Genomic DNA, 17,435 nt, shown 5'->3' with positions numbered 1-17,435 from the left:
AGGGTCTTAACCACCACGACCAACATGCTGGTGGGTCCTCCACACGGGGTGTGGCTTCCTTGAATGGTGGCAACGCCAGGGCAGAGCTACGGTAAAGGAAGTGTGCTTTTCCCCCCTCCCGCCTTCCCCTTAACCTGACAAGAATTCTGTGTCAGCAGTACTAGCCCTGAGGACTCAGAAAGGGACAGAGAAAATCATGTTTGAGGGAGCTAATGTGACGATTCCCAAAAAGCAAGGGACGGGGAGGTGTCCTAGTCGACGCCCACATGCACCGGTCCTGGGGTGAAATGAGGTCTTTATAGTGTCTCTATGCAGCGACCTCCCGGGGCTCTGCAGACTGGAGGCACTGTCTGTGTGCATGCCACACCACAGCCTGTGCCTCTCACCCCGTCCTGGGTCTCTCAACAGCATTTCCGCAGCAGCTCCCCAGGTAGACAGGAAGCCTGCTTGCCCTGCCTGACAGTGGTGGGCCAGCGTCATCCTCACGGGACTCTGATGTGCAGCCTGTCCTGCTGGAAAGCCAAGGTCAGGTTCGCTCTAATAATACGAAGGACACATCAGTGCTCTCTGATGGCACGTCTTTGCCGGTTTTTTACATTGTGAGGCAGGGTAAGGGAGCACGGGGACATGCCCGCATCCTGACAGCCACCTTCCAGGAGCTAAAGTTTTGGCTAGAGTAGGATGTCATGTAACGAGATCAGACCAGCGGGACCTGACCCCCTCTAACAGCAACTTAATAAATTGTCCTCCGATTGATTCTGAGATGACTCAGGATCTCCCACAGGATCACCTGTGACAAGTCCTTGACACAGCGACATGCCAGCCTCTTAGCAAGGTTCTTTTGAGATGTTCCCATCATGCCCTCTGCGCCAGCCATGCTACGGGACTCTCCTCACCCAAGAGGATGGAGCCGCCTCTCCATGCGCTCGGTCCGCTGACCCAAGTAGAACGCATCAGCCAGAAATGGCCGGTGCACACTGGCCGGGACCTCAGATGCAAACACTTAGGGGGTTAGGACTAAAGTTCTAAAAGTTGGGAAGCAACAGTACAGTAAACTAACATGTCCTGGGCGTACAATTTTCAACACAACAAGAGAGAAGACACACTCTCTGCCTTGCTGGTGGGTGCAGGGGTGTGGCTCCTGAGTTCTGTAGGGGTCTACATGAGGCAGGCTTTTCAAGTATCTTTCCATTGTGAGAGAAGCGAAGCCTTCCGTGTAGGAGAGCTTGACCTCCAGCCACCGAAGTTTCTAGGCTCTAGGACCCTAGGCTCACTGAGCAGGGGACGTGAGGCTCTGAACTCTGAGATAAGGAATCTGAAGTAAGGCATCGGTTTGGCAAAGCCCTGCTCCGCGAGGAAGTCCAGCTGTTGACTGGGCGGACTTGTTTGCCGAGTCATGTCTACTTTAAGTGGGGCGGAGAAGAGATGAAGGTTGCGGGTGTCTCGGGTCCTATGCCTTGACGCCTGTGGGGGGGGCGGGTCTGGAGCTTACAATGCACAGATTGTTGCGTGCATGAGGAAGGGGCAGTTGCGTTTGTTTCCTTCTGAAATAACAATTCATAGCCAGAATAACAACAGCTTTTCTGGGCTCTGGGAAACTGCTGTGCCCAGCAACGATGTGAGATTATAATTACTTATGCTGGGTCTGATGCCTGGGGACCAGAAGACTGGAAGAGCCATCCCAACTCCTACGAAAGCACAGCAGAAGCTTCTAGAAGAAGTGGGGCCAAACAAAATACCGAAATGATGCTCTATGAAAGCAGAGAGCCAGTGGCTAGAATGGCTGAGAAAGCTACCAGGGAGGCCTTCCTTCCTCGCTGGTCTAAGGGTCTTCATACACTTCCAAAGGGTGGGAGGGGGCACTGCCTGCACCCCAGGACCTGTTGCCTAGGGACTGACCGGTTGATGGAAGAGGATTTTTTTTTTTTTTTTTTTTTTTTTTTGGTTTTGCATGGAAATATCAGGGGAGTGGTGTGCTGATATCTGGGGAGGGGACAGAACTCCTGCCAGCTCTGCAAAAATCTCAGGAGACTAGCCTCTCCCTTCTTCAGGCTGCCCCCTCCACCCGCTGCCTGATGCAAAAAACCGACATCAGTGGACAAGCTTCCTCAAGGCAGGCTGCCATGCGTCCACACTGATAGGAGGATGGGGAAATTAATGGGGGTAACACGAGCTCATTCCAACAATAATAAGCTTACGCACATGCCTGGGTCTGATCTTTTCTGATGCGTGGATTCCTGGCAGGAACCATGCGCTATGTAGGTAATTGAAAGAACTGAAAATTGACTAAAAAAATGTTTTTTTTTAATCCTCAAACAACACAATAAAAACAACAATAATTATAAAACCACTTCACCCAAACTTATAGTAACCGAGAAGAAAAGATTTAAGTATCACTCTCTTTGGAAGAAGGGACACTGGACAGACATAAATCCCTTTTCTTCTTCTTCTTTTAAATATTGTTTTTAACAGCCCCGAGAGTAATGACTCGCACATGGCTAAAAATAGATGCGGGGTACTGGCTAATGGGACCGTGTGAATCATTCAGTGTGAGGAACCATCAATATATTTTTGAGCTGTCATAAATCCATTTAGTGATTTTTGACAACTCAAAAAAGTATTTCTGACTGCTTGATCCGCTTCTTAGTGAATTAGGGAATGACAGAAAAACAAAAAGAAATGTATTGATTTAGATTATAAACAGCCTAGCTTCATGGTTTCCGCTCTGTGCTAGAGGGATCAGGATGCGAGGGTTAGAAATGCTCCCTTGTGCCCACCGACCCCGCCCCCCTTTCCTCTTTCTCTTCCTTCCACAGAAGAAGGGAAGAATCTTAGAAATTCATTCACCTGGCAGATGGTGAGTCCTGTGCTGCTGTCTCTAGTGGGCTTTCGGGCCTGGGAGGCTTCAAGGGACAACACACTGAGCTGCTTTTTGCATAGGGATCCCTGGGTGCCAAGGACGTGACACTCAGGGTCCCCGCCTGTCCCCAAATCCATGTGATCCAGCTCGGGATTGGGACTGGACTACTGAAAATCTGGAATGACTCTGGGGTTAACAGTTTCTTGAAGGAGGAAAGGGTGCCTGCTGGTTTACAAGATAGGGCACGTGGGGTGGCCACACCACTGAGCACACTTCACAAATGTACATTTCTTGTTAGGACGACGGACAGACTGGTTAGACAGACAGACAGACATAGACAGAAGGCAACAACAGCAGAAGGCCAAAGTCACAGTAACTGCCATTCGGTATGTCCCAGGTGAGCCACACACATCCCAAAGCCATCTCCCTAATTTGGAGAGAGGACCCCTTGCTACACTGTGTTAATGTGATGGCTTTTAGGATCCTCTCTAAGTCAGTAAAGGGAGCGTAGGGAAGCAGGTTTGGCTTGACAAAGCAATGCGAGATCCTCTTTGGGCATCTTTTTTCTTTCTTTCTTTCTTTTTTTAAAAGTGGTTTAAAATACTGGGAAGTTTGCAAGTTACCACATCGGTTTGGTTTTTGTTTAGGTGAATTCTCTTCCCTTCCTCAACGTATGGACGAACAATAAGAGGAAAGTGCACACTTTGAGATACTGTCTCCTTCCCGTGCCTTCCAAACAGGCATCACACAGAAGCTGGACCCCAAAAGTACCACTTTCAAAACTGAATGGAACGTTACTTCCGTGATTGTCTACACTGTATACACAGCACTGGCCTTTTCTATTTTTACCGCCGACCTCACTTTTGTTGTTTTTCTAATGCACAATTTAGTGGTGATGTTTTGGGGGGGGAGGCAAAATGGACTGAAGGAAGGAGGATTCTAAAACTTACCACACAAGTCTGGCCTCTTGACACATCCAGAATTTGCTGTGCTGCTCGCAAGCCCGTTAAAGGCCGCTAAGCCATCGGCGCTGTAGGCCCTAAGGACCGACAGCATGCTCATAGGTTTCTCCAAGCCAGGGGGACCCCGCTCCGGCTTTGGCAACCCCGCTGAGGGGTCCTGGGCAGGAAGGAGGCCTGGGTTGTGCCACTGTTCCTCTGACGCTTGGGCTAAAGGTGAGAGCAGTCCCTGGATGGGCTGGGAGGCGCCCGGAGGCAGCAGGCCTTCGCTGCCCTCACTGCTGCCGTCCTTGCCGAGGGCGGACAGCGGCTTGCTCATCATTTCCGGTTCGGTGTCAATCTCCTCGTCCTCATTGTTTTCCCCCTTAGAGGAATCCATGTCCTCGGAGGAGGCGATATCTGAGAGGTCATCAGTAGTGCTCTTATTTGTGGTTTCTGGGATCAAGATAGGGGCGTCGTCTTCTAGATGGGTTTTCCCATCGGGATTCTTGTTGGGGCAGGAGCCAGGGGCCCCCGAGCCACCGACCATCGTGGGGTAAACACCAAACTGTTTGTAGAAGTCAGACGGAAAGGTACAAAAGGCAGGGTCCATGTGGCTGGGCCACTGGCCGCTCTTCTGGTCCCCTAGAGTCTCTTTGGCCGGTCCTTGGGCCATCTTCTCGGCGGCGGCGGAGTCTAGCATGCCCACGGTGGTAGGGAGGGCCATCTCCTTGTTCAGCTGTATGGAGGGCAGCACCGAGACCTTGCTGGCCTCCCGTGCCTGCTCTTTGCAGCTGACTGTCACCCCCGTGGGGTGATCTTTGCGTTTCGCTTTGCCTAGGTGGTTTGCCTGGAGGTGAAGGGCCATGAGCTCCATGGACGATGTGGTGAATGCGCAGAACAGGCAGCCGTGCCACGCGATGCTGTCCTGCATGGTCACGGAGGAGCCCGGCAGAGCGGTGGCGTCGGGCCGCACAGACAAGTCCAGAGGCTCGTACTGAGATTTCTCAGACTTGCGCTGGGAGACCTTCCCGCCGGCTTTCTCCTCTCCACCCTCCGCAGCAGCAGCAGCAGCAGCAGCAGCAGCAGCAGCAGCAGCAGCAGCAGCGTGGGCTTTCACAGCATGGGCTTCCGATGGTCCTTTCTCCTTTGCGTCCTTTTTCTTCAAAGAGCTCAGGACAAAGCTGTCCATGAACGCTTGCAGGGACCCTTGGAAGCTGACACCGTTGCTCGCCATGCCCTGATAAGCCCTTCCGATCTCTGGGAAGTGGGGGCTCTTAGAAGGAAGGTCAGCGCCTTTCAGGGCATCGGAGGCCAGCTCTGAGGACACACCGGCGGCCTGCCCTGAGGGATCTCCAGAGGACAGCATGCCTGACGTCCACTGCTGAGAGGCTGGAGTGCCTCGGAAGTCGATTCCAGGGAGACCCTTAAAAGCCCCCCGCAGGATGTCGGGCCTGATGAACACAGACGCTCTGCTCGGGGTCTCGTCCTTGTGCTCTTGGGCCGGGGGTGGCCCTGACAGCGGCCCCGCTCCATTCTGCCGCTCCCGGTGGTGTCGCTCTAGGTGATACTTGAGGGATGCGGACTGGGTGCCAGCGTAGTCGCAGTGGGGACACTTGTAGGGCTTCTCACCTGCAAGACATCGAGGGAAGAGAGAGCCAAGTGTTTATCTCGTTTTTGGAACGCAGAACAAGGCTAGAAGGATCAACATTTGTTCCCTGAAACAAAGCGGCCCAAACTAATAATTAGCTAGCGAACGACTGTTTTTTAATAGAAGAATAATTTGTGCTCTTAAGCTTTTTTAATGATTTTGTACCATTGGGGACTATTGAGGGATGACACACTATCTACACACAATTAGCTATCTTTTTCTTTATCTAACATATGAGAACGGCTGTAGATTTAAAGGCTATGATTATGAAAATTAAGCATAATAATTTCGACCACAGTGATCATTAAAAGTAGAAGTTTAAAGAGACAGAGTATGTAACAAATGAGTGGCTGCGAATATTTTGTGTATACAAGAGCGCTAGAATTTGTTTAAATTATACACATGGAAACCATTTTTAAACCTAAAAATTCTATGGCACTGTTACGCAAGACTGAAATGAATGATTTAAGCCTTGCTCCACAGTAAATCATGGGTATAATTAGCAAATGGCATTCCGCACAAGCAATTCATCATTATTTGGAGGGCAGCATTCCAGACGGGCTCTGATATCTGCAGACCTACTGCACTGTCTCTAAATAAAGAACTATAAATACCGATTCTATAAAATATTAATATCATTACAGAGCACTGTGATGGTGGGATGTAAAGACATATTGTTAAGATGAAAAGCAGCCGATAAAACTTAAGAGAAAAAGGAGTAATAAAAAGGCACGGAGTATATTTAGTTTCTGGATTTGAAATTAACATTATCTACTGGTCTTTGTCGAGCCTAAAATTTGTACTAATGGCACCCTGACGCTGAGGTAGTGCACTGTGTAATTTACCTGTAATGGGTCCTTTCTGGAGAACAAAAATAGCTTTAAAGTGTGTTCTGGAACATATAAGGTTATTTTCATGAATTAAATATTTATTTGAATCCAACACCCAACTTCTATTGTTCTTTGTGTGACAGAGAGAACATCCCTGAACAGACAGCTTACATGGAGGATGTAGGAGGAGGTAAGCCGATGTGGATTTAAACCCATTCTAAGCATCCTGGGTCTTCTCTAGATTCTGCACCCAGAAAGCTTTGGGGAAGGCAGAGAATTCAATGACAGTTTCTCCTAAGAAGCTCACACCCACGCACACACATGCACACACACGTGCACACGTGCTCACACACACGTGTGTGCACACACCACACACGCACACACACATACACACACCACATACACACACACATACCACACACACATGCACATACGCACACACACACACCACACACATACACACACACACACGCACACACACATACACACACATGCATGCACACATCCTGTCCTGTGTTCTGCTGTCAAACACCTAGAAAATCTGGTGAGTGGATTCTCTGAAGACACTTCCCTGCCTTGGGTCTTGGGAACGCCATGCCGTGACATGCCACCCTCAAAGCGGAGGACACCACTGTGCCATCTTCAGACTGTGCACTTGATCTAAGGGGCACCCCCACCTGCCACATTCAAATGGCGACCCCAGGAGCTCATAACGCACGTTCAGCCCACTTCTGTGCCCTTTGGGTCTATTTTCTTTCCACAGCTGTCTTGGCTACACCAAAGCAGTAAGTATGGGGCGGGAGAGACGCCTCAGCAGCTAAAGAGCACTGCTGCTCTCCCAGGGAACTTGGGTGAGGTTCCTAGCAGCCACTTGGTGGCTTCTAACTCCAGTTCTAGATGATCCGATGCCCTCTTCTGGCCTCTGTAGGTACTGCATGCACATGGTGCACAGACACATATGCAGGCAAACACAATCACACACATAATAAAAATAAATAAATCTTTTTTAAAAACTGTAGACATAAAGAGGTAGGCTGGACAAAGACAATTTCCCTACTTTGAGATTCAGGTACCCCTAAGGCACTGTTGCATGGGTAGGGATCCACTAGAAATACGGAGTACACTTGACAGCTGATGTCCCAGCTGACTCCATTTGCCTGGGAGACTAGTGGCTAGGTGCAGTGAGGGGGTAGCCATGGGAGCCATGTCTGGAACCCCAGACTAGAAACCCAGGATGCTGATTGACAGGCTGGTGCAGACTGGGTGGGAGAGCTGAGCAAGGGGACAACCGCAGATGGGGGCCAGGGCTTGGCGTTTCCACAGTGTCGCTCACATCTAATTCTGGTGTGCATACTTACTGTGAGGATTCCTTTTTGCAAAAACCAACATGGAGCTGCCTGGGAGGCGTTCACAGGTGCTAATATCTGCCTCTCTCCCTCCTCCTCAAATTCTGATCTAAGGGGCCTAAAAGTACCTTGATCCTTCAAGTTCCTTGGGTGTCCCTCTGTGTTGCATGCACGGGGACCACGGGAGAGCTTCCCTGAGAAACGTCTCCCAGGTGGGAGCTGGGGTACATCTTTGCACGAAAGAGAAGCTGTCCAGAGATATGCACGTGAATTGATGCACTAATGAGGAGTTCTTACCTCTGTGCACACGTGCTGGCTCTGGGACCTCAGTAAAAAAGTAAAGGCCAGACCCCCCCCCCTTTACACATCGCTGTTAGGAAAGACATAGCACATGCATAGTGTCACACACACAGCTAAGAAGAGGCCTTGGCTTGCCCCGAGCCCAGGAAACAGAAGGCATTGCTAGGAACCAGAACAGTCCCCTTAAGTGCTAAAGTTTCACTGGGCCTAAGGCTAAAGAGCTTCCTCTTGGATTTCCTATTCCTTTCTTTTTGTTTCCTTTTCGTTTGGGTTTACCATTATTAACGTCAAGTGCGCACGTCTCCACGTGCATGCGAGAGCATTAACTTAGAAGGCCAGAGGCCTGAAGCCTGAAACTGGAACTACAGGCAGGTGTGAGCTGCCATAGGGGGTGCTGGGAACCTAACCTGGGTCCTCTGAAAGAGCAGCAAGCACTCTTAACCATTGGGCCATCTCTCCAGCCCCTTCTGCTGGGACTTTCAAGGCTTGGTCTGGCTGCCTCCACCCACCCTTCCCGGCTCCTGGTGGTGCTGGTCTTGCCACTCCCTGCATCTCTATGAACTGACTGGGGTTTCTGCTCTGGTGGGCACTTCCTACCTCCCCACCAAGTAAATACTTCAGAGTGAAGACAGGATAAACCTTACAGATAAAAGAAAGCCTCCTGGTTTAAGTTTTTTTCTTAGTTTCTAAGTGGTTTGATAACCCTCAGCCCCCAGTCCTCTGGTGTGCTGATTTCTTTTCTGCCTCCTGAGCTTCCGGCAAGGGCAGATGTAGGAGACAGCGGTGATGTGTCATAGAGAGAGTTTGAGAGCCTTGGGCTTTCCATCCCACCGGGCGCATCCCAGCTGTCCCCATGCTCTCTTTCCCCAAAGGATGCATTTGGGCGTGCTCAGGAGGCAAACTTTGCGCAACACTGGCCCGGATGAAGTTGGGGGAAGAAATGACAAGGAAAATCCTATCAGCAAGTTTAGTGGCAGAGTGGAGGGATGCAAAAGGTCCTCTCTCCATTTGGCTGGCGAACAAACGGAACAATGCTGAGTCCACCTGCACTGAACTGCTTTGCCGTCACAGCGGCAACATCTGGACACGCTTCCAGCCCAGCACTCTGGACTGACTGTGACAAGCCCTGAGCTGCAGACTTGGCCAGAATTCTGCAAGAAGCCGAGCAGTGCAGTTGCCCAGTCTCTCCCAACTTAGGTCTGACTCTGTCAGAGACTCGGAAGGTCACTCCCTGTGCAGCTGGGTGACACGGGGAACCTCAGACCCTGACGGCAGCTCTGTCTAGTTGAATGATTGACCACTTAAGCTTCCAAATGAGTCTGAGTCTCCTTGGGGATCCCCCCCCAGAGCGCCCCAGGCTTTTCTTGGGGTTGAGTCCTCCAGGCACATCCACGATGTTGGAGTTTCTCAGTCCTTGCATCTGCTTGTAGCAGCCGCAGAGTGGATTGCCTCCTGAGCACGTCACAGGATCATAGGGAGCAGTGCGGGTTGGGGGCGGGGGGGCAAAGGCTTACGTGGGGACCAGCATCCACTCAAGTGTCACGCTGCGAGTGAGAGAGCCCACGTCTCTGCTTTTCTCAGAGGATTCTCCTACCCAGGTGCTCACACGTCTGCCTGCACTTATGTAGGACCGTCTCACTTCAGAATTCAGACACTCGGAGGGTCTAGAGCAGGAAGCTTGTTTAAAACTCGTACCTTAGTACAAGGATGTGGTGCAGGATTAGTCTGTCCCACCCACAGTGGAGGAAAGGTCAGAGCATTAACAACCTTCTCACAGTATTTCTAAAGGAATATAATGTAGGGCCATACAAGACATTTCTAGAAAAGACATTATATATATGTGTGTGTGTGTTTTTGTGTATGTGCACGTATATATATAAAATGTATTTTACATAATATAGATGTGTATATATATACTTCTTTTATATATTTATATATGTGATATTTAATGTTATACATTTAATTATGTATAGGTTGTATATCTAAATATATTTAAATTAATCAGTTCATCATTTTGAGTAATGAACACAACAGAAACATCTTAATACTCAGCCACCTCCTCATCAGTGTGTAGCATGCACTATGTATTCAACTTTGGAATCTCATTGATAATCTCCTCCCAATCACTAGGTGTGAGCTTTTAGAAGTACACATATTTCTAAACGGTGATGGCTTAGTCGCTTCTTTGTACTTATTTTTCCATGGTCATATTTAGTTTTTTTTTTTTAAGTACAAGGTCTCTCCGTGTAACCCACGCTGACCTTAAACTCGTGCCACTCCGGCTTCGGCGCCCCAGACGACATGTGTGCACAACTATTACCCACAGTGATGGTGTCGTCTCTTTTTCTCAACAACTGCTTTGTGCCTGGGAGTTCCGTAGGAACTCTTAGCTTCCTAGGGAAGCTATTTTAAAAGCATTCAGAGCAAGCTTCCAATAGTACCTGTCCAAAATAATAAACAAATAAATAATACGTATTTACAGATTCACAGAGCTCTCTCTGGAAACCCCTTTCATCATTCTTTGAAGAAGTGATTTGCATGTCTGATTCTGTGTGTGTGTGTGTGTGTGTGTGTGTGTGTGTGCGCGCGTGCGCGCGTGCGCTAAATTTCTAAAAGTGGTTCCACTTTAAAATCGGATAACTGAATATTCTCTGGTATTGCAACCTCTTTCGGATATTTATTTAGTCTTCTTACATGTCTTTACTTAGTTACTACCAGGAGAGATAAATACGGTGGCGCCTTTGCAGTGAGGCTTCAGTGCATTAATATAAATTGTACACTAATTCCCCCAAAGCATATATACGTTGTAAACCTGAAGACTTTTCACACAGCTGCTTACTGCTAAACACTGCCTTGTCCAGAAGGGGACAATCTGTGTCTCTAATTGCTGTCACTGAAGCCGAGATTCATTATGTGACTTTCCCATTAAAATGTGAGCATTAATTTGTATAATGAAATATCACCCACTGCAGTGTTCATTAGCCATGCCCTACTGTATACGCCACATTGTTAGCTACCTAGAAACTGTAGTTAATTTCACTAATGGATATTTCCCTACTTAGTGTTTGCGAGAAAATTTATACTGTAACATTACCTCTTAAACTTTTAAGGAAATTTAAATTCAATCAATTATTTTCCACAAAAGTTTGGGATGTCATTAAAGGCAGGAAGAGCAGGCAAGAGGGATGACAAAGGAACAAAATGGGCTTTTAGTTTGCCTTACAGATAGAAGAACGGCATTTTCCTTGCAAACGAAAAAAGAAGGAGCTGCCTCCCTCCTTTTGGAGATATTGTTTCTTTTTCCTCTCACGGCTCTGATGGCTGTTCTAGGATGAAGGATGGCGGCAGACACTCCCCTGTAGGGCAGGAGATAGAAGAGCGCACCCATCTAATCTAACTTGTCCCGGGACAGGTGTTCACGGGATGTCACGTGTGTGGTGTGTTGCATCAGCTGCCTAGCTTGGGAGCCGGCCAGAGGAAGGTGAAAGTCATTGGCATGCAGGGCGGGCGGGACTCTGGGTACCACTGGGAGGGGAGAGAGGCTTCCATCCTGTGTCCTGGAGAGGATGCTCATATCCACCAGAGGTTATCTTGCCTTGCAACTTTTCCCAGAGACCTGAGCCCCTGAAGAGCCTACAGTGGCCATTTCCCCCCACCTCACACTTCCCTGTGCTCGCTGCACCAGTGGAGAAACTGCAGCACACGGGTCAGGCAGGCCTGCCCTGGTTGCCATCTGACTTAAGAGTACAGGAAAGGCTGAATGTATTGAACTTCCCAGTTAGGTTACTTGGAGGTGGCATCCACGCCCCTTGTGAGTACAAGACACTCCCTGCTCTCCTGCAGGCTGTGGTGTGTACACACACACACACACACACACACACACACTGTCAAAGAAACACCACAGCAGTTTCCTGACGCAAGCATGAAGTTTATGCAGTGTGCAGCATCAACGCAGAGCAGTGAGCAAATGGAAAGCTTTGGACTCTGGTAGTTCAAGAAAATCACCTGGGTTGGCTCGATGGTTATAGGTGAGGAATGCTGCATCCCCTGAGCCTCAGTTTCCCTTCCTGCAATAGGGTGGTAGGGGAAACCTGGTTACCACCATGCTGGGAGACCCGGGATCAAAGTGGCGTGCAGACTTAGCCACACGCAGGAAACGTGGAGCCTGTGCCCGCTGGTGGCTGTCCTGCTGCCCAGATGGCCCAGGAACCCAACAAGGTGACTTCCAGGTGGCTGTCCTATTCCACTGGACCTAGCACTTTTTGGGGGTCACAAGAGATGGAGACATCTCCCACTATTCTCTGAAGTTCTGTATGAAAGGGAAACGTCATATCTCATGAAAAAGGATTTTGTCGAGGTCAACAACAGGGTCCTCCCTTGCAGCCCAGCCAGCCAGCCTCAGTTGCTGTGTCACAGAAGCATCGTGCGGGGGCGGAGGGGGGAAGGCACAGCAGGGTTGGCAGGCGTGACCCTGAGTCCAGGGCTTCGGCCACCTCTGCATAGCCGCCCCAGGCTCCCGCATGCCCATGCGATCCCTACTCAGGGATGGAAACCAGTGTGTACAGCGCACCACCAACAGATTAATAAACCACCCACATAATTTGAGAGGGGAAAGGAGCTAATGAGATTTATTTTTAATTAGTTGCTGAACTTTAGGGCCTCCAAGTTTTTGCAAGTGAGGCTGTTGATTGCGTTTCTCTGTTCTGCGGCCACAGCTCTTTGGTCTGGGCCCACGTGCAGATAAGCCGTGAGAGTGAAGGCTTCTTGTTGGTCAGCAGCCCACAGAGCATGGGATGATGCACTCACGGGGGGGGGGGGGGGGGGGCGGGAAGAGGGGGCCAGCAGGGGAGCTTCTCAAGGACCCGTCAGCACTCACCTGCCTCCCGCACATGAAATGGGTCTAGGGGACTCCTCTGAGAGTCCCCTCTGGCACCCACTTTCCCAAGGTCGGGCTAGGGAAGGAGGAACGAAAGAGGAGTACAGCCGTGTGTACATGGCCAGCAGAAGAAGATTCGTGAGCCTGGAGGCCAGGAGGACCTTCCACAAGCACCAGTGCTACATGTTTTTCTTGGCCAGGGGCTGGAATGCCCACGTTTGGTCAAGGGTTGTTCTGGGTGTGTGTGTGTGAGAGAGAGTTTCTGGATATCTAACCTGGATTCGGTACATTTAGGAGATCGCTCTCCCCGGTGGGCTGTGTGGGAGCCGCCTCCATTCTGGTGAAGGAGGCAGGAATTTATTCTCTCTGCCTGCCGGTCTGTCTCCGACATCTGAGTGCCCAGTGTTGGCTCTCCTGGGCCTCTGAGGGACAACTACCTGCAGATCTCGGGACATGCCAGACTCTGCAAGGACACCAGTCAATTTCCTGTTGATCGTATGGCACACAGCACTGTATCCCTTAGTGACGGAGGCGTGTTCTGACAGGTGTGGCGTCAGCCAACTTCATCGCCGTGAGAACGTCCATGGCAGAACTTACACAGACCTGTCTGGTGACAGGTGCGTCCCTTGACAGGTTCTCTGTGAAACCAACCAACATGGGAAACACAAGACACACGGAACTGCCGTCTGCAGTGGCTGAGGCTCAGCGACACAGCACCACAGCACCTGACTAGTATGCCTAAGTTCAACCCCCACTTCTGAGGGGAGAGGAAGCCAAGGCGCAGTCCTGACTGTGACTCTGTGAGCTACTGGCGGACGGCGCACTGGGTCAGTTTACACTTCCAGTGCCATAAAAATAAAGTATGTACTCAGCGTTGCGACGTCCCTAGCGGACAGCATTTTCCAGGCCCGTCCTAGTCTCCTTTCTTTAGACAGGGTCCCACTGTGTCGCCCAGGCTGGCCTCGGTGCTGGCTCACCTGAGAATGGTGACACTGCCTCTGCCTCTCTGCTTTCATCAGCTCTCACCCACCACACAGTCCACCACTGACAGAAAGGCCGATATGCAACGTATGGCTATGCAAATTGGTTCTGTTTGTCCTGAGAACTCTGACTGACCCATGCCCCTTTCAGCCTGTGCTGTTGGGCTCTAAACTCAAATCATAGCCCTTGAGCCATATAAGGGGAATTGTCCATGCGTGGGTGATCAGGCCATCAAGTCTTAACCAGCCCAGGGTAGAAATACCCCTGTTCCCCATCCCCCACTTTGGGTGTCGAGGACGCTGCCTTACCAGGAGGCGGACCCTAGGGTCAGGGAGAATCTCTGGGAGCTGAGGAGAACTCCAAAGGCCCTGACTGGACCTCCCATCATCCCCAACCCCCACTAATCTGTCTGAAGCTGGAGTGGGCGGGGGGGGGGGGAGGGGAGAGCCGCAGAAATGTCCTAGCTACCTGCAGGCTTTCCTCGGCCCCCAGATGTTCAGAGCCTCCGAACGCTGCTTCTACTCGGCGCCTCTCTAATAAACAGGTGTTGGGAGAAGAAGAGCAGTAATTAAGTTAATGCAGTGGAGAAAAGGAAGGAAAATGGTTTTTATCAGTCGATGTCACGCGATCAAGACTTCTAATAAAGATGGAGTGAGGTAGAACAATACAGACAGTGGTCCCTCGTAGACCAAACCAATTAAACCGTATCCATTACACATTGGATTTTTAGGTGCCCTCATACGCATCCCTCACAGGAGGACTTTAAAAGGGGCTTGGAAGTGCACGCTCTTCTTTCCTGGCCTGCTATCCTCCGGCCACACCATTTAGAGGCACGGACACCCAAGGGCAAAGCGGAAGACAATTCACCCCAGTTCAACCACTTGAGCCCCCACATGAAATCACGTATTAACAGATAACTTGGTTTTGATTTTTTTTTTTTAATTACATGTGTCATTTACGCTTTCACTTTGCAGTGATGGGTGTTTACCTCGGTGATTTCTAACATGTAACACTTTCTTTTCTATTCAGACCCACAAGTGTAAGCGTTCTTCAAGTTCTTTGTTCTTAGATAAAAAGGAAATTGATCTTTATCTGGTTTCCATTCTTTTTTTTTTTTTTTAACCCAGCAAATGCTACTTCCGGGGGTGGGGTAGTAGAAATGTGATGTTTCCATGGCTTCTTTCATTTTCTCCCTATGGAGGAAGTTTCCGGAATGCTGCTGCTGCTGGCCCTGTCTTGCCTGTATCTGTGTTGTAAACTTTAGAAGTCTGTGATCCAGAAGCCAGAGGAAAAGAAACAAGTGTGTCTCAGGTTTAAAGCCAGCAGCGGCCACCTGCTTCCATGCCGTTCCCTGACTTGCAGAAGTTGTAACCAGTGTTTCCTCACCTGGCAATATGGTGGGGATGGGCCCTGGAGGCCGCTCTCATCTCCAAGTGGACAGGCACTGGGAGCCCTTGTTTTCTGACACCCCCTCGGCGTAAGCTGCACCCTCTGCCCACAGAAAGCCACCTTTCCCTTGCAAACCAGGCCAGGGCTGTGTGCTCAAGTCAAGTCCCCAATGCACCCACAGATAGCGTTCATCTGGAAAGTCCCAATGCCCCCTAACTACCACCACAAGGGACGGGGTGTCCTCCAAGCTGGGGAGGAAGGCCAGTATGCTGATATAACTGGAGAAAGCAGAGGAGATGCCTCTCCAGGAGCCTGGCTACTTTTCCCAACGGACTTACTACTTCATGCAGCCAGTAGCTTCTTTCCTGAGAGCCAGGCTCTGCTGGCCTCCTCGAGACACTGCTGACTAGACGGACAGAAGTCTGTGCTCTCATGGAGCTCAGACTCTCATCAAGGAGAGAGACAATTACAAAAGTCAAACGCTTGAATGTACCACATGGGGTGGGAGCCGTGGAGAAAAAAATGAATCCGAGAAAGGGTGGGAAGTTGAGCAAGAAGCAAAAGATGCCAAGATTAAAGCTCAGAGGCCTCCTCTCCTCTTAGGGAAGGCTGGTCCCCAGGAAGGCAGTGCCTGTAGCCATGCTGTGGTGACTGATGGGCTCTCAAGTCTAGTCAAGGGCTGGCATTCCCTAATGACTTGACCCTTCCGTGCCATGTTATACAGAGCAGGCATCACAAGGAAAGGGTCACTTGCCTACTCCAGCACTTGTGCTGTCATCCAGCCTCTCATGTAAATTCCGTGTGTTCCTATACCTAAGGAGAAGGCTCAGCCAGTAGAGGCGCTTGCTGCCAACTCCAAGGACCCGAGTTCAATTCCTGGGAGCCACATGGCAGGAGAGAACCAACTCCAATAAGCTGTCCTCTGACTTCCTACCATATGTACTCTGTGGCACGCACATGAATGCACATACACATGCACACATGCATGCACACTCACGTGACTCGTGTGTGTGGGTGCGCACACACATATAGAGTAAGAAAAAGATTTTCAACATGTCCCCGCCCCAGCACACACACACATCATGTAGGACACTCTTGCAGGACCTGTGTCGCAGAAGCAGCAGCCATGGGACAAATGACAACTCTCACAAGTCTGAGTGAGGCAGGCGCATGTGTTCGAGCCAAGTCCCTGGGACCCCCGGGAAGGAGAACATCTGAGGTGCAGGCAGTGGCTGTGTGAAGATCCCACAGCAGGGATGGACATTGTGCACCGCGGGGACAGGGAGAAGACAAAGGCCACATGAAGCTTGGGGAACAGTGAGAGATGGCGCGAGAAGTGAAGCAGGTCAGCGGGTCGGATTGCGGCAGCTGTAAAGTGCGTGTTGGTCCGTCTATTACGGCTTGGATATGCCTGTCCCCTACAGTCTCGGGTGTTTGAGCGCTTGCTCCCCACATGACGGTGTTGTTCTGGAAGGCCACAGAGCCTTTGGGACATGGGGCTTAGCTGGCTGTTATGGGAGTGGCCCTGCTCCTGGCTGGAGCACTCTGCTTCCTGCCTGCTGAGGTGGGAGCAAGCTCTCTCTGCCACCTCAGACCGAGCTCTTGGCTGTTGTCATTTCCCCTGCAGGAGGGGCTGTCTCCTTTGAACCGGGAGCCAAATCAAGTCTTTCCTCCTTTCTATTTATTCTGTCTTGGCAATGAGAAAAGCAACTAGCATGTGACCTTCAATGACACCCCAGGAAACAAGCTGGGGGCTGGGGGTAGGGCGGTGGGGGGGCTGTGAGTATCCTCACCACAGCCAGGCTGCTAGTGACCAAGTAGTCACTTATCTCCAGGGTCCCTGGTGGTGTCAGATCTGGGGCATCAGGTAATAAACCAGTTTGGGGGAGGGTGAGCTCCTCATCTTTTAGATACACACAAGACCCGTATACAGGCACTGTTTCTGCCCATCCATGAGCAGAGTTATTGATTCTGTGGGAAATAGAACACAATTATTTTTGAAAACAGATGGCATATTTGTCTATCTTCTGCAGCGGCTCATATTCCAATAGATAAAGTGTCAGGAGAAAAATCAAAGAAAATGGAGGTGTCCATGACTCAGATAGATTTTTTTTTTTGTATTGACAATACACAAACAACTAGCAGAAAGGCTAAAAAGAACAGTAAAGTAGAAAAATGCTGAAGACCAAGGCAGAGATCTAAAAGGATGGCCTTGGGGCAAGAAACTAGTGATCTAAGCAAGACAGATGGCGAGAGCGGGCCAG

The 17,435-nt window shown here is 50.1% G+C and overlaps 1 protein-coding gene across 2 annotated transcripts in view; it reads right to left on the bottom strand.

Annotated features, from left to right (window-relative positions):
- Znf536 (zinc finger protein 536) overlaps positions 1 to 17,435 on the bottom strand; it is a 409,410-nt gene that overhangs the window by 161,926 nt on the left and 230,049 nt on the right. For both annotated transcript variants that reach the window (XM_051162177.1, XM_051162178.1), the window contains exon 4: positions 3,811 to 5,430. In XM_051162177.1, the coding sequence (XP_051018134.1) occupies positions 3,811 to 5,430 (1,620 nt within the window). The remainder of the gene's footprint in view (positions 1 to 3,810; positions 5,431 to 17,435) is intronic.

This window comes from Acomys russatus, chromosome 19 (assembly GCF_903995435.1).
Source record: "Acomys russatus chromosome 19, mAcoRus1.1, whole genome shotgun sequence".
In the NCBI taxonomy this organism is placed as follows: domain Eukaryota; kingdom Metazoa; phylum Chordata; class Mammalia; order Rodentia; family Muridae; genus Acomys; species Acomys russatus.
This window is presented reverse-complemented; position numbering and strand designations above follow the sequence as displayed.